Source organism: Triturus cristatus, chromosome 3_1, assembly GCF_964204655.1.
Source record: "Triturus cristatus chromosome 3_1, aTriCri1.1, whole genome shotgun sequence".
Classification (NCBI taxonomy): domain Eukaryota; kingdom Metazoa; phylum Chordata; class Amphibia; order Caudata; family Salamandridae; genus Triturus; species Triturus cristatus.
The window spans coordinates 666,239,078-666,260,880 of record NC_140583.1 but is presented as its reverse complement, the minus strand read 5'-3'; the positions used below and the strand labels follow the sequence as shown (position 1 = coordinate 666,260,880).

General features: G+C 46.3%; 2 protein-coding genes across 4 annotated transcripts in view; both read right to left on the bottom strand.

Annotated features, from left to right (window-relative positions):
- LOC146860776 (cell surface hyaluronidase-like) overlaps positions 1 to 21,803 on the bottom strand; it is a 665,184-nt gene that overhangs the window by 70,661 nt on the left and 572,720 nt on the right. For 2 of the 3 annotated variants that reach the window (XM_085644718.1, XM_085644719.1), the window contains exons 21-22: positions 12,917 to 13,139; positions 9,390 to 9,491 (exon numbers count right to left, since the gene is read on the bottom strand). In XM_085644718.1, coding sequence (XP_085500844.1) covers positions 9,390 to 9,491; positions 12,917 to 13,139 — 325 coding nt within the window. Of the gene's footprint in view, positions 1 to 9,389; positions 9,492 to 12,894; positions 13,140 to 21,803 lie in introns of all 3 variants that reach the window. The other variant, XR_014978861.1, reaches the window with a different exon arrangement.
- CEMIP (cell migration inducing hyaluronidase 1) overlaps positions 1 to 21,803 on the bottom strand; it is a 908,751-nt gene that overhangs the window by 480,313 nt on the left and 406,635 nt on the right. The gene's annotated exons all lie outside the window — the stretch shown is intronic.

Below are 21,803 nucleotides of genomic sequence, written 5' to 3'. Positions count from 1 at the left end.
CAAAGATACCGCCAGGGTGTCTTCCCGGGATGTGAATAAGGGCAAAAAATAGCTCAGAAAGGACACAGCCAGACTCCTTACCACCGGAGCAGATGATTCCAAGTCCAGCAGTTCCCGAGCGGATTCCCAGAAGTTATCCAGCGGGGGAGCGTGAGGGCTCCTCCTTGTCAGAACAGACGCTGGACTGCACATGCGGCCCTAGATAGCGCCGTGCAAGAAACATCCTACGTAGTTTCCCCACTATCGGCAGCGCCAACTTGTAATGGTGAAGGAAGACAGTGGATGATTAGAGGGGAAGAAGGCTCACCATCTAATGCTGGTCCTACCTGCATACTAGATCGAGGCTGGCGAGTGGTGTGCGATGTGAGGGAGGGAGGGGGAGAAGGGAGGGGGTAGTAAAAGCGGCAAAAGTGAAAGTGATCGCATCCAGATGGTGCATCGGGCGCTGAAGGCAAACCATCTAATGCCGGTCCTACCCGCATACTAGATTGAGGCTGGCGAGTGGTGTGAAAGTGATCGCATCCAGATGGCGGCTCGGGCGCTGAAAGCTGGCGGCTGCGTGCGTGCACGCGCTCGTGAACACAAGCTTGAGGCCAGGAAAAGCCTCTGGTAGCACTTTAAAAATCCACTAACTAAATGTCTCGCAGAGCAGCGCATGCTCTGGCTCAGGTGAGACCTAACCAATGAGAACAGAAACACAACCAAAGTTAACAGCACCACTAGTGATGCTCAAAACACCACTCAGGTTAATTTGATGTTAAATATTCACCAATATGCAGGAGACCAACAACATAAGCAAATGAAATGAAAACAAGACATATGGAAACTAGGTACACAAGCAAACCTTATGGTCCAGAAATGCAATTAAAAACTAATTTGAAACTCAGCAATATGTAAAGGACGACAAAAGCTAATCAGCCCAGGAACGCAGCAAAACCCAAAAAGACCTGAAAAACAATCATTTCTAAGTAGGTGAAGAACAAAAGAAAATACATGAAACACAACCAAACCAAATTGAGCTAGGGACACAGTCAAAAGCTACGAGACCAGGGACACTACGGACAAGTTACTTACCATCAGTAACGATGTATCTGGTAGAGACACAGTTTAGCCGCTGATTCCTTAACTTAGAATATCCCCAGGCGTCAGACTGGATCCAGAAAACTTTCCGCAGCAGCACCTCTGCGCGCAGGGGGGCGTCGCGCACGGCTATGCCGGACGTCGTACATGGACGTGATGTCAGCGGAGCCATATATACCCCTCCCGGCGCGCTGACGTCAGTTTTCGCTGGAGAAAGTTTTCCGCGTCACAACACGGAGCCACCACAAAAAACTGTGAGAAGATGGAAACAGTGTGCAAAAAAAGATGAAAAAGAAAAAGAAATTGAATGGTGAAAAACAGCACCATAAAGGACAGTGCCAGGCACTGTATATTTATAACTAGTGAAGGGAAAGAGCAGAGCACCGCTCTGAGAAGCAACCCCTCAAAAAGCAAAGGCTAAACCTCCCCAAGAGGCAGAAGAATATGTGAAAAAACATTATGGCAGACGACAGAAAGTCTGCAACCACAATAGAAAACCGTGAAGGGCAACAAGTCCGGAACGCATGAGCAAAGACAATCTACCAAAAGAGGGCACCAGAAAGGGACATTGTATCCCCATTAAGAGACCTATAGCCTGAGGCAATAGGTTTAAAATCAGTGGACTGCAGGGGAGGTAAGAAACCCCAAGGCGATTGAGAAGGGGGAGCGGGGGAAGGGGACATGAGTAGACCCCACACTGGACAACTCAGAGCGTAGGGATATAAAAGGACACATGACACATGAGCAAACCGCCCAATCACAAGACTGGGTGGAGTAGAGCAAACAAAACAGAATGATGTATTCCGTTTAGGAGTGATGTGAAAGATGTCACCCCGCAGAAAGAGAAAGCCACCCGAAGGGAGGCGAATGCAGGAAACCCAACCTGAAAAAGTCCTCGCAGAACGGGGAGGATGGGCGGGCGTTAAGGAATCTGCAGCTTGACTGTGTCTCTACCAGATACATCGTTACCGAAGGTAAGTAACTTGACCATCTGATAGAGACATCTAGCCGCAGATTCCTTAACTTAGAATAGATACCAAAGCTATACCCACAGAGGAGGCGGGTCTGTGACTGAACCCCACCAAGTTCCAGAGAGAACTCAGCCGTCAACAAGGTGATGAAACACAGTGGGGACCGCAATGCCAGAGCAGCCAACACCAGACCAGGAAGCTCTGAAAAGAGTGGAAAACAATGGGAGGCAAAGGCCCCATAAGCTGTGAAGGAACAGCACAAAAAAAACCTGCATGTATACCGAGTTGAGAGAAAGAAAGCACAGAGCCAGAAATGTTGTTGCTGGAGTGAGAGTTTATGGCTACGTAGAAGAAGAGGAACTGAGCCTAGGGTCTGAAGATCCGCAGGATCTGATGTGTCGACCGGAGAAAGACACAGAGAAAGGACAAAACAGTATGACAGAGTCAGCGCATACGGGTCGAGTATGCACAACAGCGGAAAAAAGCACTGTTGAACCTGCACCAGCTAAGATACATGTGGCAGCAGTGGCAGGATGCCGTCCCATGGCCGGAAAGTGCTGGCATTATCAGAAACACAAGGCACTCCAGCATGTAGTCGCTCCTTCACATGTGAGAAGGTGGACGGCAACAAGTAGAAGCACTCAGAACAGGATCACAGTAAGAATGTTATGCATGTGGAAGACAGGAATACACAGAAGCATACAGTGTGGACGCCAAAACCACATTAAGGGCCATATGTAGGTACCTAAATACCGGTCGGTAACGGACGAAATTCGGTAAATATCCCGTTACCGACCGGTATTTAGGCATTTGCAATGTAGGAGGCATGATTTCAGGATTCGGTAATTTACCGAATCGGTAATGGATCGATAAAATACCGATTCGGTAAATTACCGAATCCTGAAATCATATGTAGGGAGCACTCAAAAGAGATTGGTATTTACCACCAAATACAGGTTGGTGATAAATAACGAATACCTTGCAAACAGCTATAGTTTGCTGATTTAAAAGTGCCATGTGGCAGACATACATGCCCTTACGGCATGTATGTGCGCCACATGTGCACACATGCACGAATCAGGGGAGCAACAGGCCGTCAATGTGACACCCTGCCACCCGTGATAATGCCTCCCCTATTACCGATTCGGTATTTACCAAATCGGTAATAGTAACTGGCTTCCCATTCGTTCCTATGGGCCTCCTGGCCCATAGGAATGAATGGGAAGGGATGCATTATTACCGATTCGGTAAATACTGATTCATAAATACCGATATTTACCGAATCGGTAATAGTTACCGATTATTTACCTACATACTATTTACCGATTCATAAATACCGAATCGGTAAAATTCGGTATTTATGAATCGGTAAATAGTATGTTACCTACATATGGCCCTAAGTATAGGGAAATCCCCCTGTAGGGTAGCGGGAGCAGCCCAGATGTGAAGGACGCATCACCAGGTAGGCAACCAGTAAAAAGCGGTACCCGGCAAGTCGGACACACACACAAGAGCTCGTACAATCAGCAGACTGGGGCGAAGACCACAGACACCGCAAGAAGGAACGTTGCCTGCGCGACCCCGCTCTGGGAAGAGCACAGAGCAGATATATATCAAGAAATATACACATCTAGAAATGATGTGTGACATAATATAAGACTAGGGCACACCATAAGTACCAACAGTCATGTTGAATTAGAATCGGATAGGACAATGTCTAGATCCGTAAGCGACCTCAGCCACCTGCCCGGGAGGACCACGGTCCCCCGCTAGACAGATGAGGAGATGGAGCCAGACACAATAATGGAAACAGCTAGGACCCAAGAGGCGAGTATCCTGAAGAGAACACTCCCCCTGAGAGCGTTAGAGCAGGAACCCAAAGTATAAGTGTGGAAAACACCTGTGCAGAAAGCAGCAGGGAAAGAGGAAAAAACTCCTGTTGGGGAAGTGCCCAGAAATCAAGGGCACAAGGCAATGTACAGCATAGACAGACACTACGAAGATGCCACCGATTAGGACAAGTCCAGAGAGGGCTGAAATATGAAAAATCATTACCCACCCAGAAGACGGGAGGGTGGAAACAGCACTGCAGAAGCGGAAAAAGAATGCAAACACCCTATGATAGCGAATTAAACCAGGGTGCACTACAGGTACGTGCAAACACTAAGAAGCGTGCCGCGCAGCGGCTATGCCCTGGCGCTATACAATGGCAGGGTGTCAGCCATGGAAGAACTGTGCCTCAGCGGATCAGAACAAGGGTCCCCAAGGAACAGTAGCTGGCGAAAAGAAGATCAGCCAACCTGGACAAAGAGGAGCACAGCGATGTTGAAAAATGTCCTTGTGAAAGGCAGGGGAGGCAGAGCCTTACGGCAGGAAACCTATACCGATGCTTCGATGTACGGTAGACCCCAACCACAATTGAAAGTTATATAGAGCGACATCAAGATGTGGGTCGCATACAGCAGAAAGAGAAGACCGAGTGATCCACAGAAGAACCCTGTTAGGAATACTCCACAAGAGCGTATCAAGCCTTCCTTGGAGGTAGGCAGCTACACAACAGCCAGCAAATACCCCACATAGGGTAATTCTTAACCACGGCAAGGGGGCTTCCCCTGGAGCCAAGCTCACAGACAGAGGATTGAAAAGAAGGCAGAACCAGCTGACCAGCTGTACCGACCAAAGGCAAACATGGCAGAGCATCGGCCCACACCATCTGGGAATTACGTCATGAATCCAAAACAAAGAAGGCAACTTTTCCTATCATGTAAAAGCAGCATAAAGTCACACAACATGTGACAAAGACAAGCCAGAAGGTTGAGAAAACCAGCCTGCAAGAGCTAGCAAATCACAGGAGACCTGACATGAGGCGGGAGACTGCTGAATCAGCGTTACAGTCAAAAAGGTCGACACCATTGAATGGCAGATCTCGAAGAGCGTTCCGAACATTGTCGGGAAAACGACTATCTCGCAGCCATGCATGGCGGCGCAAAGCAACCGACCGGGCCATTGCTCTACCAACAGAGTCGGTAGCGTCCAGGGCCGTTCAAATGGAAAATTGTGCCAATCCCCGGCCATCAAGAATAAGACGATGTAAGTCAGCTCGGGGCCCTTCTGGGAGAGAAGGAAGAAGGAGCTCAACCAAGTCCCAAAGGGCAAAGGAAGCGCATGCGAACACGCAAGACGTGTTCAAGGCACGGATGCCCGCACTGGCGGAGGCAGAAATGTGGCGCCCACATGTCTCTAGCCACCGAGACTCCCTAGTGGGAGGGAACAACGGCAGAGCGAAAGAAGGCTGCAAGGCGAAAGCCGCCTGGACAACCAGACCCTGAGCTCTAGGGTGAAGGGACAAGCAGACTGGATCGCCTGGAGCCAGGCGATGCCGGCGAGCAAGGGCTCGATCAACAGGGTCACCAGAGGAGGGCCTTGCCTTGGTACCAAGCATGATATCAAACAAAGACCCATCAAGGGGCAACAAAGGCTCCACGTCCACAGGCTCCATGTGGAGGAGATCCAGTAAAGGATCAGTGGGTAGGGAAACCCCAGGGGGCTGCAAGTGGAGCATATCCGCAGCCCTGCGAATAGCCCTCGCAAAGGCCGCGCTAGCCTCTGTCACCATTCTGGGAGGCGACAACAACCAGTTGGTAGGGGACAGTTAAAGGCCAAATCGTCCACTAGAGAATAAATGTGGAGCATCCTGGGGTTGATCCAAAGGCCAAGGAACACTAGGCACCTGCACCAAGGGGCTCGGAACCAACTCAGGGCACAGTGAGCCCAGAGGGAGCCCACCCTCCTGTAACAGAGGAGCTGCAGGCGCCTGCACCGACGTCGACCGACACCGAGACGGCATCGACTCAACGTCGAGAACCTCTAGAAGGGAGTCGATCTGGGCGCAGATGGATGGCGACTCGACCTCCACTTGCAGGGAGGAAGGAGATCGACAGGGCATCTAACTCGGCGCCACAACCGACATCAGCGCAGGAAGCCGCACCGGGATATGCATTGACTGGACGGGTGGGCTGGACGGACGACTGAGATGCCCCTCCGGGCCGTGTCCCGTCGACGTCGTATCAACTGCGGAACCAGAGTCTATGCACGCAGCCGGTGCAGAGGACGAATCCGCCAGCGAGGATCCGACATGAGTGCCTTCCTCCTCTGTGGGACCCGAAGGCGCACCAGGGAGAGGGGGTGACCCAAAGAAAGCCTGGAGAGCCTTTGAATAGGGCTCCATTTGGGCCCTTGTCGCTCCGACACCAGGGCAGACTGGGTAAGGGGGAGAAGACTCCTGGGTGCCTGTGCTTGGCAAAGACCGAGAGCAGCGGGCCCCAGGGTCCCATTTACGGGAGGATGACCTCCGTGACTTATGTTTGTGCTCACCTGTCTCCAACGACATCCGCGGGAACGGCCCCGAGAGGGAGAACAGCGGCGTGAAGGGGCAAGTACGGACATCAGGGTGGCCAACAGATTCATACAACGCTCCCTTAAGGACTATGGTCTCATCGGGCGACAGTCGTCGTAATCTTCAGAGTTGTGGTACACCCCAGGCACCACATACATATCGTGTGCGGATCCGTGACAGACATTTGCCGCTTGCAGGTCCCACACGCCTTAAAGCCCGAAGGCATCGCACAGGACACAACCATATCTTAATGACACCAGAAAAATAGCAAAAGCAAGCGGACCTGAAACAAAGCTACATTTAAGACATCAGGAAAAAAACAAGAGTAATGCACCCGAAATATAACTAAATGCTAAGAGGCCCACACTTTTTCCAACAAACTAAAACTAGGAGCATTGCCAAACCTTATCACACCCAGAGGCCAACCTAACAAGACCAGTAAAGTAACCGACCTAATGAGACCTGAAACAAAACAACCCTCACTGAGACCAGGACTACAGACAAATTTGAAATGTATGATTAAGCAAATCTTACTAAATCTTCAAGTGACGCCTAATGAGACCAGCATCATAAACAATCTATCAAAACCTGAAAAACTAAATAATCCGATGAAGCCAAAATCAGAACTACTGTAACTAGGCACACATCCAACCAAATGTGCAAGTACAAGCAAGCTGATTAAGAATTGGAATATAAACAAACATAATAAAGCAAGTTAATCAAGTAAACTTAATCCAGATGGAAGCACAGCCCAACCAAATGAGAAAAGAATGAAAACCTAACATGCCCAGAAACAGATCAAAGTAGTATGTCAGGAGAACCATCCTACAGGAAGTGGCGATCAGGGAGAACAAAACTAGACCTCATAAGAGCTGTTAAGGTGCGAAGGAAGTTAGGGTCACAATAAAATCTAATGAAGACAGGAGCACAATATAAAGCACAAACACAGACAAATCTACTAAGGCCGTGAAAAACAAGAAAACATAATGTGATCAGAAAAACAGTTAACCTAGATCAGTAAGGAAATCAGCCAACAGTAGTAGCTGGTCATTAAGGGCGAGGAGCTCCCCCTCCCCACCTTTTAGCAAACATGAACAGTGTCTCTCCTGTTGAGCAAAGGTCACCCTGACAGACACTCCTCATGTTCAGGTCAGGTCGGGCAGCCAGAGGCTATACATGTGCTTGATGCACAGCCGACTGGCCGTCTGAGCTAAACTTTGCTGAGCTGAAGTTCACAGCCCTGTGGGCATGACCTACTCAGCCCGGCAAAGCGCTTGGACGTCCTGACCCTCATGACAAGGGTGAGTGTTACAGATAGACTTGGATCTGGGTGCTTCAGTTTAAAGCCCAAAAGTGCCCAGGGCCGACTGTCCATCAGTGAAGCTCATCACAGGGTGGGGTCAGCAGTCTCACTGATACCTTCCCACTGTGTGACGAGTAAGGGACTGCCGCCTCCTCACATTGGCTGACCCATAAGAAGGTCAGTCAATGAGAGGTGGTAGTCCCAATCGTCCAAAAACCACTGAGACTTCCCTCCTGCCACTCAATATCACCTTCAGCAGTCCAGTAAGTTGTCTTTTTAAATGTTGGGTGCATGTATGTATGTATGAATGTACGTGTATCTGTGTGTGCGTTCTGTGAAAGGGAATGTGTATGTGCTTGTGAATGGTGGGTGTATGTGTGCATGCTTGTTAATACAAGGGTGTGAATGAGTGTGCAAGCAAATGGGTGAGTGTGAGTGCATGTGTGCGCATATGGCACGCTCACTCCCCGTCCCCAGTCGAATTACCAGCCTCCTATACCACCCAAAAATAAATGACATCTGAAACACACATTTAATCAGCTGAGAGCAAGAAAGTACACAACAAGACTTCTGAAGCACAGCACAACCTAATGAGTTAGAAAAACAATGTAAACTGAATTAGAGTATGGCAAATAGTAATTCTAGTGTTACCAGAAATACAAGCAAATTTAGCTGATTAAAATTATATCAAGTCTGGAGCAGTTTCTGACTGTCATGTAGCAAGAGGATAACTTAATCTAATGCAATTGAGATATTAGTCTAATCTATTGTCATCATACACAAAAACAAGGAAAAAGAGAACTTGCAATCTAAAATAGTTCGCAACAAAATCAAATCAAAGATAGAAGCAGGCAGCTAAATCCAATGTAATCTACTATACAGCTCAATCTAATTCTGACTGAGACATTGTACATTTTAGCGCAGCCTATACCACAGGCATACTGATGGCTGCCTAATATGCAGCCAAATTGATAACTATCTAATGTTCAGCTAAACATAATGTAGCATGTAACTCAGCCAAGAAATAAGGCTTCCAAGCGTACAGGGAAATGTAATACAGTTGGCCCATGCCAAATCTTGAACAGTTTAGCACAATGCCAGATTTAATGCAGCCTGTCACATAATCAGATTTAATACAGCGTAGTACCAAACCACAACTAATGCAACTCTTGAACAAAACTAATCACAGGATTTTGATGAACGGTCTTTGTTCCTTTGGAACCAAACATACATACTAAGTTCATGAAATGCTCTATCTTTCAGAAGACTCATATTTTCATGTACTCATTCTATTCTCCTGTTTGCTTACTGAGCCTAATGATCAGTTTCGTGAATGAGCGTATTGTGTAAATAGATGTCATAGTTTCGATACATTGTCGGACCAGTACTGAAGCCCGACTGAGTAACTGCAGCCTTGTCTAACTGAAGATTCTATTGTAAGAGAAGTCCTTACAATAATCTATGTATGGAGGGATGTCGACATAGCAAGGATGCGTAATATACATAGGCAAAAGGAACATACTTCCCCACCTCAACCTTCATGTTGTTGATTTTAAGGATTCGGTAGTGTTGACTTAGTGTTGTTTCTGGACGGTATTACATGACAGGTTTCATGCTCAAGGTTTTAGCATGTACTCACTTTTATAAAAGCAGATTTGAGGTTGCCCTGCACATCTACTGTGCGTAGTGATTGCACCTGGATCTTTACATAGTTGATTAATGGATTACTAGAGACGGCGACCTGGAAATTGGAAATGGATGAGAATAGAAAAATATTAAACATAGAGGTAGCAGCAAACAAAACCATGAGTCACCTATTCTCCCATGAATAAAAGCTTTCAATGGAGTTGTAGCTGAGTTACAATTAAATGCAAAACATGCTGTTCCCTGTCATGTCATGCACCACTGCACAAGGTCTCCAGGGGAAGTTATGGGGAGTAGCTATTGTGTATTGCAAATCCCTACCTTGAAACATGAAAGTCCCTCAACTTATCATTTGTAATCTTTTTATTTGTGGATTAGTAAAAAGTGTTGTGCCTTGTTCTAATCAACAAATGGTTGTTTTCAATTGTTGCCTTTACTACAATTCAGTGTCGGCTCCTTTTCCATGATATAATGAGCACCTAGCCACTACTAAGTGCTGATGAAGGGCACTGGAAATTAAATGGGCAATTGAATATTGGTTATACCATAAACAGATGTATGTAAATGAATGATTTACACATCATAAAAATCTATGCAGGACGGCTAGGGTAGACAAATGTGCCTCTTATTTTTCTACAGTGGATAACTGCAAGACAGCTTTAAGTTAAAAGATTTTTTTGCTCCTACTCAGGGTGTTTTTCAGTTTTATCATCACAGCTACTATGTGGTTCTTTATCCTTTTTTAATGAGATGATTCAGAGGATATATCAGCCAGTGGACCATCAGGACTCCTGTTCTGTATCTTCAGGCATTGCTTCTTGCTGATGTATTCTCCCTTCTGCTACTCTCACTCTTTTTTGGGCGCTTCTGCTACTAGACAGATTGGACCAATTTTTAGAATTTCGATTCCCTGTTGATTCATGTCCTGCTCACATTTCCTGACTTATTAAATACTCTGTTGATCCAGTGCTGCTATCACATAACATCCTCAGTGCCACTCAGTTAGGTTCCACGCTTTACATGGCATGGCAGGGACTCTGTTGCCTGTTTCGGAATACATTTGAAGACAGCTTCATCAAAGAGATAGTGCAGCACTCATTCTATTTGATTTGAGCTCCACCTTTCATAGTCCCACATAACAAACTCTGCGACAGACATTGCTTCACGAGAATTTGCAGCAACAAATGTTCTTCCCAATTGTTGTCAAGCAGTCACTATGAAGCCTTACTGTTCTAAATTGACAACTTTAGTCCTTGAGCCCTACTTTGTTTAGTATCGATATCACTCCACTCTAATGTTAGCCTAAGTTTTGGCTTCAATGTAATTGCCTATGCTGACAAGACTCAGATTGTTGTCTGCTTTGCTGACAGTCATTTCCTCGTCAGTGAACTTCAAGGATATTTACTGGGCGTTACCTCCTGGATTTAAATCCATCCCTTAAATATCAATAGGGATAAAACACAGCTACTAGTATTCGGAGGAGTCTCTTTGACTTGGTCCCCTTCTAGGTGGCCAATGGAACTGAGTAACCCACCTATCCCACACGACTCAGCTAGGAATCGACGATCTCAAATTGACGTTGGTCTCTTGTCCTGTGAACAAATCAACATTATGGACTCTAGTTGTGTTTTTTAACCTTCCCATGTTGAGCAAAATCCGACCATTGCTGCCTAGTCACCCTCGTCGTACTGTGGTGCAAATTGTTGCTCTAGCTCGCAATTATTCTGACAATTGTCTCTTTTGGGGTTGCCAAAAAAAGCTATCTGTCACCTAGAGTTAATTCAGAATTGTGCAGCTATGGTGCTAGTAAACTTATTTTTTCTAACTCTAGTTTATTCCTATCTTTGTACGTTGCACTGGCTCTCTGTGTATGCACACCAAGATTTTATGTACCTGTCAAAGAGATTGTTGACAATACAGGCCCGTGTTTTATTCCATCTAGGGTTACACATTATGTGTCTTCTCAATGCCTCCATTCTTCTGGCGATTGATGTTTTTCATGTTCCCCAATGTACACCTAGCAGCCTAGGAGGTAGACCTTTCTCCAATCTCGCCCCAAAGTTGTGGAACCCTCTACCTTTCTCTTTTTGTCCTGAACCTAATCACTTGCAGTTTTTCAAGGGAATTCAAACTTGACTCTTCAGACTGCGGTAGTCTATGTTCTTGCTTCTTACTTATAGCTCGTAGATACCCTCTTTGGGTAAATGTTTGTGCTTAACAAAGTTCATTCATGAATTCATTCAAGGAGGCTGCCTGCTGAGACGGTCCCAGCTTGTACCACAAAGTGTCCATGTGATATCTGCGGCACCAGAGGCACATAGCTCATCCCTCCTCTAATTTCAGGAGGTTACTCCCAATTTCAAATAAGCGCCCTATCCCTCTCGGACATCTGGGATTGCACTAATTTGAGTTATCCAAGCCCATGCCTTCTTTGAAAGTATCATGGCTTAGGATGCCTTTGTCTCGAGCTCTTCTTTTGCACTAAATTCAATTGGGCAGTAAGTGCTGTTTTCGGATCTGATACAAAGGCCAAAAAAAGTGTGTGAAATCCTTAAGTTCACATTTGAACGTCAAGTTCTGGCAAAAAGAATTCCACTCTTACATCACTGTGATTGCTAGAATGAGGAACATTTGTGTTTGCATAAAGTATCTCCTTTGTGGCAAAACTCACTTTCAAAATAGGGATCACCACGCCTGAATGAAAGCCATCGGGGTGGAACCAATGTAATATGCTCTGGACTCTCAACTAATGGCTAATATTCTTACCCACTTAAGATACACAGTGTGGATGCCACGGAGCTTACTCCCTTGTGTTACATAACATGGCTGCTCGTAATCTCACCATGCAGTTCAGTACAGTGTCAGGGTTATACAAGAGAACCCAAAGGAGGACCGGAAAACATGGTCAAACCAACCGCGCTCCCTTCGTCTTCTTTCTCAACCTCTGTCTTTTCCATGATATAATAACATCCTTCTATTTTCTCTCTCTCCTAGTGACTGTTCCAGAGGAGATAACTCCTAAATGTTTCTCCATGAAGCCTCTCCATTGAGTATTACTTTCTGTCGACTTCTAATTTGACCTCAACTTCAGCAATGAGTGTTTGGGCAATGTTGGTGGCACAACAGTACGTCTTATTTATCAATTTATTTAGGTGATTAAAAGGCCTCTGAATGCCCCCATTAAACATCGTGAATTCATGGAAAGTGGTTTGAAGGACACTGCAACTCGAAGTCTTTGACTCTTGCTCTCATGAGCTGTCGCAAGTTGTCAATCTCAGGGCTACAAAAGTAGGTACAGCACAAGCTGGTCGAACTTAACACGCTAATGTTTAATTGGCAGCCTTGTCTCTAATTCAAGGAGAATGGTACAAGGCGGCTGAACATTTGACTGAATCTAAATGTTTGGCATTACACTACCCATATCAATATGCACAAGATATGAAAATTACTTTTGTGTCATACTTTCCAATCATGAGCTGCAAAAGTTACAAATAGCTCACCCTTTGTGAGTGAAACCTCTACCTGTGGTGCACCACATTGGCTGCAGGGTGCTACAAGACGTCGTGCAGTGGTGAGCCTGGGGGCCTGCATTCTGCTGATGGCTTCTGGGAAAGGGTTTGCTGGACAGTCCATGGTGTTTCCTTCACTCTGGCGAGCCGTGATCTTAATGCGCTCACAGCCATGTTGGGAGCAGTAGCTATGTCCTTTACGAGAAGCGTGGGCTTGGAGGTGGATAAAGAGATACCTTAGAAGAAATATGACAGAAAATATAGATGTCAGACGCTGGGATCACAGACAATCTGTAATTGTGTGTGTGATCAATGAATGGGTGATTTCAATTGGATCAGAGACCACACAAACCAAAGTACGAATACACTTGGAAAAGCTCCAACTCGTCATCAGTGTTATGATATCCGCAGACCTCAACTGTACTGGGGAACTAATGGTGGTCCTGATCCATGGTCTGCCACCGCTCGTGGTAGAGCTGAAGACACTGGTCTGCCAGTTGATATATTCAGCAAAGACATAGTCAAAGTGACTGCTCACATGATGGTCCTCAGGAATGACCCTCGAACAACCTTGAACCGTTCTGACTTATGATGCGGTTACCCTTGTGCGGTGTCATTAGACTGCTAGACATCCTTCTACTGCCACCAACAGGTTTCGCATTTAGATCCTACAATTGGACTTACAGGCAGTGAAAGTGATATCCCATACATGGAGCCAGAATGTATAGCTGACCATCATTTTTTTTAGCTTAAGTGAAATCAAATGCTAAATTCTTGTAAGTAAACCACCCGTATCTTAAAACATTGTCTCAATAGCAGAGAGATAAGGTACTCAAACCCCATAACACATCATAAAGCTACAACAAATGTCTGTCCCCAGAATCTCAGCCTTGTATAGGCTAAAAGAACGCTCAAAACAGGCCGAGCGAACGCTCAAAACAGGCAGAGCGAACGCTCAAAACAGGCAGAGCAAGCAAACATTACTTTACACATTAGATTTTAGTAGTTTGTTCAGGGTGGTCATGGCACGCCATCCATGCATGCCTGCCAGCCATTGTCAGTAATACACCACTGGTCTTCTCTCAGTACTGTACACAAGCGTGGCCGTACCCAGGGGAATAACATACGGAAAGCACTATCTGTCTGGAGATACCCGTCTAGAGCCCCACATAGCGCAGGTAAATTACATTTTTTGAAAGCACCTAAAATATCAATATAAATCAAGCCAAACGGATATGTAAACCAAACTAACTTTATATCAGGAAAATGCAGTCATACAAGACAAAGCTAAATAATCCTAACTAACCTAAGAATGAAATATAATGTGTGCACTGTAAGTAGCTGAAGCAAAAGATTGACCGTAAGGCCCATCGGGTTGCTCAGACTCAGTCAATGGAGCTTGTCCATTCTTTCTGCAAGAAAAACGTAGGCCTCATAATTCAGGGTGATTTCAAAACGAAAACACTCCCAAGTCTTTCATAGATTTCTCCTCCAATTAAGGAACATTCCCTGTAGAATCTAAACGTTGGAATAGCCTCTTCTTTGCGTGAGCTTCCTAGAAAACCTCAAACTGTAAAGAATGACTTATTTCCTTAATGAGCTGTTGGTTGTATCCGTTCAACCAAACACCATGTGTCCTTCCAAGTAACAGTGTGCTTTACAACTTTAACTAACATAACAAAACATAACATACCAAAACATAACATGAATTAAGCAGGTGCACAGGCCAAGCCCCCACCACCCCTTGACTTACCCGTGACCAGTCCTCCGACTAGTCAAGGCCTTTGCGGACCGGGCTCTAGAGCCTCGAGGAACCTACCTTACTTCCTATCTCTCTCGCTCTCTCTTACCCTCTTGCCTTCTCTCTCTCCATGTGACCTTTGTCACTCTTTTGTCTGCTGTGCCTTTCACTTGCCATTTCTGTTCTACACCTCTCATTCACTCTGTCCCTCTGTTTTGTCTGCTTTTGCCCGTTTTCATTCACTCGGCGCCACTGTTTTGTCTGCTTCCGCCGGCTTTTCATTCACTTTTTTGCCTCTGTTTTGTCTGCTTTTACCCATTATGCCGCTGTTTCTCTCCTGTTGTGCTCTCCCACTGTACCCCTTCTCACACTCCCTTCCTACCCTCTCTGCTCACCCCTCTCTTGCTCCTCACCTGCTCCTCTCTCCTGCTCTGCTCCTGCTCTCCTGCCGGCTGCATTCTTCCTCAGCCCCACCCACTTCCCCCTGCGCTCCTCCCCTCTCCAAGGACCTACTTAATAGTGGCCATAGTGCAGACCAGGCACTAAGCAGGTGCATAGGCCCAGCGTCCGATGGACTTGCCTGCAACCAAGATTGGTCAAGGCCTTTGTGGACCCGGCGAGGAGGAGTCACCACTATTTTTGAAGACACCATCAGCTGCGCTGCTTCTACATAACCCAGAACCGACTTCATGGAACAACTCAACTTCAAATTGCAAATCAGGGCCATCTACAACCTGGGCGGGACCCTGGTGAACCTACCCCCACGGCCCCAAGCCAATTTTACCAACAACATCATTGACTTTGTCACTCCATCAGTCAACAACTCTAGTGCATACATCCTCCTAGCAGACCTCAATTTCCATCTAGAAGACCAGAACGACCTCAACTCAGCCACACTGTTAGATAGCCTTGAAAACCTTGGGCTAACCCAACGCATCTAAGATCCCACCCACACTGCTGGAGACATCCTGGACCCTGTCTTCACATCCTTCACTCACATCACAGTCAACACACCCATACCGTCACCTGGACCTACCAGGACATAGTCGATTTAACAATCTACATCCATGACCTTAGAAGAAACTCCATAATGGGCACAACGTGCCAACACTGGAGCAAATTAGCTGAGGTGGATTGTTTGGCCTCCACAAGAACCAACTGGAGCACAAGGGCCTCCAAGACAACTTCAACAAATCGATCTCCGCCAGTACCAACACCCTGACCTCCTGCTAACAAACCCACATAGCAAAAGCAATAACACAGGCCAGCTGGTAAATGGAAGATTCCAATGACCAAAAGACACTGCAAACTACTATAACGGATGTGGAGAACAAGCCAGAGGGAAGTGGAAAAAGACACGTTTAAATCCGCCCTGAGAAGATTCCACCAGCAAATATGGGAAACCAAGAGGAAGGCTCTAGCCAAACATAATGATACCAGCTTCAATAGCAGCAAATAAATCTTTCCTATTGTCAAGGAATTCACCACACCCACAGCAGTAGCTAGCAACACCAAGCCACCCCAAGAGCTATGCAACAACGTCTAGGACCTCTTCTGCAGCAAAACCATAGTCATATACAGCAACTTTGCCCTACCACTGAATGACATGAACTTTGCAGAAGCATCCCAGTGACAGACAAGGTCAACAATATAACATCATAGAACACTATCAGCACAGAGGAAACCACAGAAATCATGAAGACCAAACAGCCCAGGGTCCCCTCCTACCCTTGCCCCCATCATGACTTCGACAAAGGATCAAACCCCATCAGCAATGCCCTCATACCCATTCGCTAAACCTCCAACAATAACGCCCCCTTTCCAGAATCCTGAAAGCATGCATCCTTTGTGGCCCACTAAAGAAGCCCTCAGCCAACCCCAAAAAACTCCCCAACTACCGACCGATATCCCTCCTTCAATATAGAGACAAAGTCCTTGAGAAAGCCATTAACTGACACCTCTCTGATCACCTCGCAATAAACAGCCTGTCAATGGCAACACAATCTGGCTTCAGACCAAACCACAGCACTGAAACTTGTCTCCTCGCAGCAACAGAGAAAATGCAGATATCCTTGACAGAGGGGAAACCTGAGCCCTCATCCTTCTCGACCTCTCTGCAGCCTTGGGCACCATCTTTCATTCCATTTTGATCAGATGTCTCCATGACACAGGCATTTAAGGACGCGCCCTACAGTGGACATGCATGTTTCCCACTGGAAGAACCCAAACTGTTGACATGCATCATACTCCTCAGAAGCACAGGAATTAATTTGCAGAATTTCACAGGGCTCCTCGCTCAGTCTGATCCTCTTCAACGTATACATGACCCTGCTGGCAGATGTTATCCATGCTCACATCATCAACATCCTCACCTACGCAGACGACACACAACTGATACTGTCCCTCTCAGACAAAACACCCAGCACCAGGAACAAGTTTCCCTCATGCATGACCGAAGTAGGCACCTGAATGAAGACCAGATGCCTCAAGATGAACACAGACAAGACCAAAGTGGTGATTTTCAGGAAGAACAGCTCACCATGGGACTCCACCTGGTGACCGACAGAACTCAAACACGCCCCCATGCCTGAAATGCAAGCTAGAAACATCAGAATCATTATACATAGCAACCTAGTACTGTCCCCTCAAGTTAACAGTTGTATTGTTCTGTTTTAATCGTTAAGATGCTCAAGATCTTCAAGTGGCTACTGAACAACACAAGGAAAATGGTTCACATACGCCGTCATCACCAGCAGACTGGACTACAGGAATACTCTATACACAGGAGTAACCAACCAATTCAGAAAAAGACTCCAGACAATCCAGAACGCATCAGCCAAACTGGTTCTTAACATCCCATTCCTGGCCCACATTATAACTCACCTAAGGGAACTTTACTTGCTCCCAATATCATCACACGCACACTTGAAATTACTGACCCACACATAAAAAACACTTCACAACACAGATCCTGCCTATTTGAACAATCGCGTAGAATTCCACCACCCCTTTAGGCACCTCCGTTTTGGCAGACTCTTACTAGCACACACCCCACGCATACACAAATGCAAATCAAGAGGTTGTGCCTTCTCATACATTGCTCCTAAAGCCTAGAACGACCTACCACAACACATCTGAGCCTCCTCTTCCCTTCTTGAATGAATTCTTCAAGAAGCTGAAGACCTAGCTCTGTAAATAAGCCTTCTCATGGCTTGCCTCACACACCTGTTACAGTGCCAGGATACTCCACGGGAGATGGAGCACTATAAAAATACATGTAACATAACGTAACATAACATAACATTGCATAGCATAAAATGACATAACATAACATGCAATGAGCTTTTAATCTCTCCACCAAGACCTAAGTGCCCAAACTGCGGAACTGGAAACTGTGTCAGGATGTTGACTCAGTGGGATCCAGAATATTATATTTGGAAAGTCGAACAGTAGAAATGGAGTATTTTACAACTCAAACTGAACCCCACATGCAGGACATTGAAATGCACCTTAAAATGACACTACAGAAACAGGAGTACCTGGAAAATAGAGAAAGGAGTACTTGTGCATTAGAGGTCTGTCGAAGCAGGTGGAGGGGCCTGATTAGGAGGCATTATGTTCTCTTCATTGCAGGGTTACAGTTTTGGAGAATGGACCAGCCCCATAGGGTGGGCTGAAGCAACGGCTACACCCCTAGAAACCACACAATATTCTTGACAAATGTCAGGATACTCTGAAAAGGAGAGCTCCTGCAAGCAAGAAAGACACTGTGATCTTCCAAGATTCCACCTGTTCTGTATTTCAAGATAAATACCTATAGAGTCTGCCGACATGAGGCCCATCATAGAGAAACTCCAAAAAGGCAAGATTAGATATAGATGTATTCACTCATTTGGGAGTATGTGGAAACACAAAGGGCGATCTTACCACATTTTGGACAGGGAGTAGGCACCATAGGTCTTTGGCACTGAGCTCACAGAACAATGGAAGGATACTCCCAGAATGGGTTTAGGAGCAGCCAGAGGACAACAAGCTCAGAGACCTATGGAGAGATGGAAGAGCCAGAAATCACGGAGAAAGGGGAGTTGTCACCAAGACAGAGGAATGTTAAAGACATACTAAACTGAGGACTGGTGAGGATACACCATGATGGGTAGTGAGTGGCGGGCACTCCTTGGGAAGTGGCAGCCACTGTCTAGAGACCCAGAAATACCGGGAACTGCCTTGAGGGATGCTGTATGTATTATTTAAGTGTTCTTATTTGGCTGACTACATGTTTACTTCCAGACAACTGGACTATCGACTTTATCGAGGAGAAGGAGATTTCCTCACTTTTAGAAATCAAAGAGAAGATGTTCTGGACTAAGCAACAATTATTTAGCAGTGCCTTAAGAGAACAGGAAACTCCAGAGCCTCCCAAATGGTGATAGGATTGTTCCTGTTACATTTGATATGTTATGTTTGCAGTTCAATACACAAATTAGATTAAATGGGGTGTGAAGGAGAAGGAGGATGCAGCTATTCAAAGTTTCTTGATGGGACTCACAGCCTAAACTAAACATAATGCAGTGTCTATATTTATGAGAAGAAAACTTTGCTTCCAGCTAATGGTCAGTAGGGTTGATAGGAAAGGCAAATTCTTGATTGTAGAGAAAACTGTGGATGCCAATCCGATTACCCTGGCAACACTCTATGCCTCCAATATAGAGCAAGATACATTTTTGCAAAGCGTTCTGGCAATTCTAGCAATGATTTCTGTAAAAGTGATTATCCTAACAGGAGATTTTAGTTTAGTTTAGAATAGAGTAAAAGATAGATGAGGTAAGTGTGGGGGAATTGTGGGAGCTTCCTGTGGGAAAGTGCCCTTTTTGACATGCTTAGCCCCACTTTTTGCCTGGTTTCTGGTGCAATTTTGACTCAATGGTGCTGGGTTCCTGCTAACCAGGTCCCCAGCACCAGTGTTATTTTCCTAAATTGTACAATTGTTAAAAAAAATTGGCAACTCTTTAGGATCCATGCAGCCCCTAGTAAATGGTACCTCTGGTGCCTAGGGCACTGGACTTAAAGAAGGTCCCTAAGGGCTGCAGCATGAATTGTGCCACCCTAAGGAACCCCTCACCAATCTCATGCTAACTGCCACTGCAGCTTGGGTGTCTTGGTAGAGAGAAAACGGAAGAGTCGACACGGCACACACCCCTGGCTGTGTGCCATGCCTATCAACAATACATGTGATATAGGTAAGTCACCCCTACAGCAGGCCTCACAGTCATCAGGTATGGAGCACTATACCCATGTGAAGCATATCTGCGATAGTGACTATGTCCCGGTGATATCTAAGTTCACCCATAGATATCACCAGTGCACAGGGAAGTCATAACGACTACATGGGCTGGATACTTGTCATGATCAGTTCCCCAGCTACATGATGGCTTCACTGTACCCCAAGATACGTGTTACCAAACAGCCCGTCTTAATAAACCCTCATTGATGCCAGTGCTGGATTTATTAATAAATGCACACAGAGGGCACATTTGAGGTGCCCCCAGAAATCCTACTGACTACTAGTGTGTGGACTGACCGGCCTCAACCAGCCAGCCACCATAGACACGTTTCTGACCTCCTGAGGTGAGAGCCTTTGCTCTTGCGGGACAGGAACAAAGCCTGCTCTGGGCAGAGTCAGTGTTCACAACTCCTCCAAGCAGGATGGGCATTCCACGGCAGGAAGCTTCAAAGGCCTGTTGCCTTTGTTATGCCATCCTAGGCCTCTCCAGATAGTGGAGTTGCCACCCCCTGCCCTGACTCCATTTTGTGGTGGCAAAACAGGCAGGAGAATTAGTAGGACTAGGAGGTGTGCCCGCATTCAGCCAGCAGCACCCCTAGGATGGGCCAGCTGATGCAGACCCCACTTTTCAGATTCCTTCATGTTGTTTTTCGATGGAATTAGCATTCTAGGGTCAGGGTTATGCCCACTTCCCACAGGAAGACACCCTAACGGTAGGTAGCTCATTGGCTACTACCTATCACTACCTTAGGTGGCACCCCTGAACCCAGGAACTCAGATTTGATGGATCAACAGAAGTAGGATGAAGAAGAGTCACTGCCTGGTGAGAACTGCAGCAGAACTTTGGACTTTTGCGTGAAACCCTGCTGTCCTCGGCCCTCTGTCAACAATCACGACAGAGTGACTCGTCCTGCGAGCTGTAGAACTACCAAGCCTTGGATAGACTGCCAGCACTTTGACAAACACCGAAAGTCTCCCTAGGAGTAGAGAAGCTAATCCCCTGCAGTCCGCAGGCATCAACAGAGTCTGGTCCACCGCCTTGCAGCACCCTGGCCCAACCAACGCCGCAGACAACCAGGAGAAGGTACTCGTTCTCTGGTAGATCAGATCTGTCTCCCCACCAAGTGCGAAGATGCCAGGACCAACCAGATGCCCTGCATCAAACACCAATAGCAAGAGTGCAGTCCAGATTTTTACTGCACCAGGACCAAGCAGTCGCCAAGGGTTGCCAGCATCACTGAGACCCATTTCAAGAGTGGCCCAGCTGATTTGATTTTGCCCCTGCCAGCTGTTTGTCCCTAACCACGAGGAGCATATCTGCACACCCAGCCCAGCCAACCAAACCTCTCTGCTCCCGAGCCCCCCAGTCCAGGTCTTGATGAACCTGTAGTGCCTCAATGCTCCAAGACCTCTTGCTACCTGGGCCCACATTTGGGAGCCCTCAGACTTAATCACAAGTCCCCCTGTGCAGCCTCTTTTCAGGTGACCCCCTTCTCCGTAACACGCCAGCTGCCCGCCTCACCAACACCCTGCTACCAGAAGAACCAAGGCAGTTCCCGAAGAACAGCTAATAGTACTTTGAACCATGGCACACTACTACTCTTATCCCAGAAGGTGAACCCTTGAAACCGACTGTACCTACCTTTATGCATCTTTCACTTTTCCTCCCATTGGATTGCATTGTGCGTAAACGCGCACAGGTTTGAAATATTTACTTACCTGTGAATATTTTTAGCGAAAACTACACTTACCTTGAAATGAAGGTCTTAAGTTAAAAATATATATAAAAACAAGTGTTATTTTTAAAATTCGTCTTGGATTTATTCTTTGAGTATGTGTCTCATTTATTGCCTCTGTGAGTACAAAAAATGCTTAGCA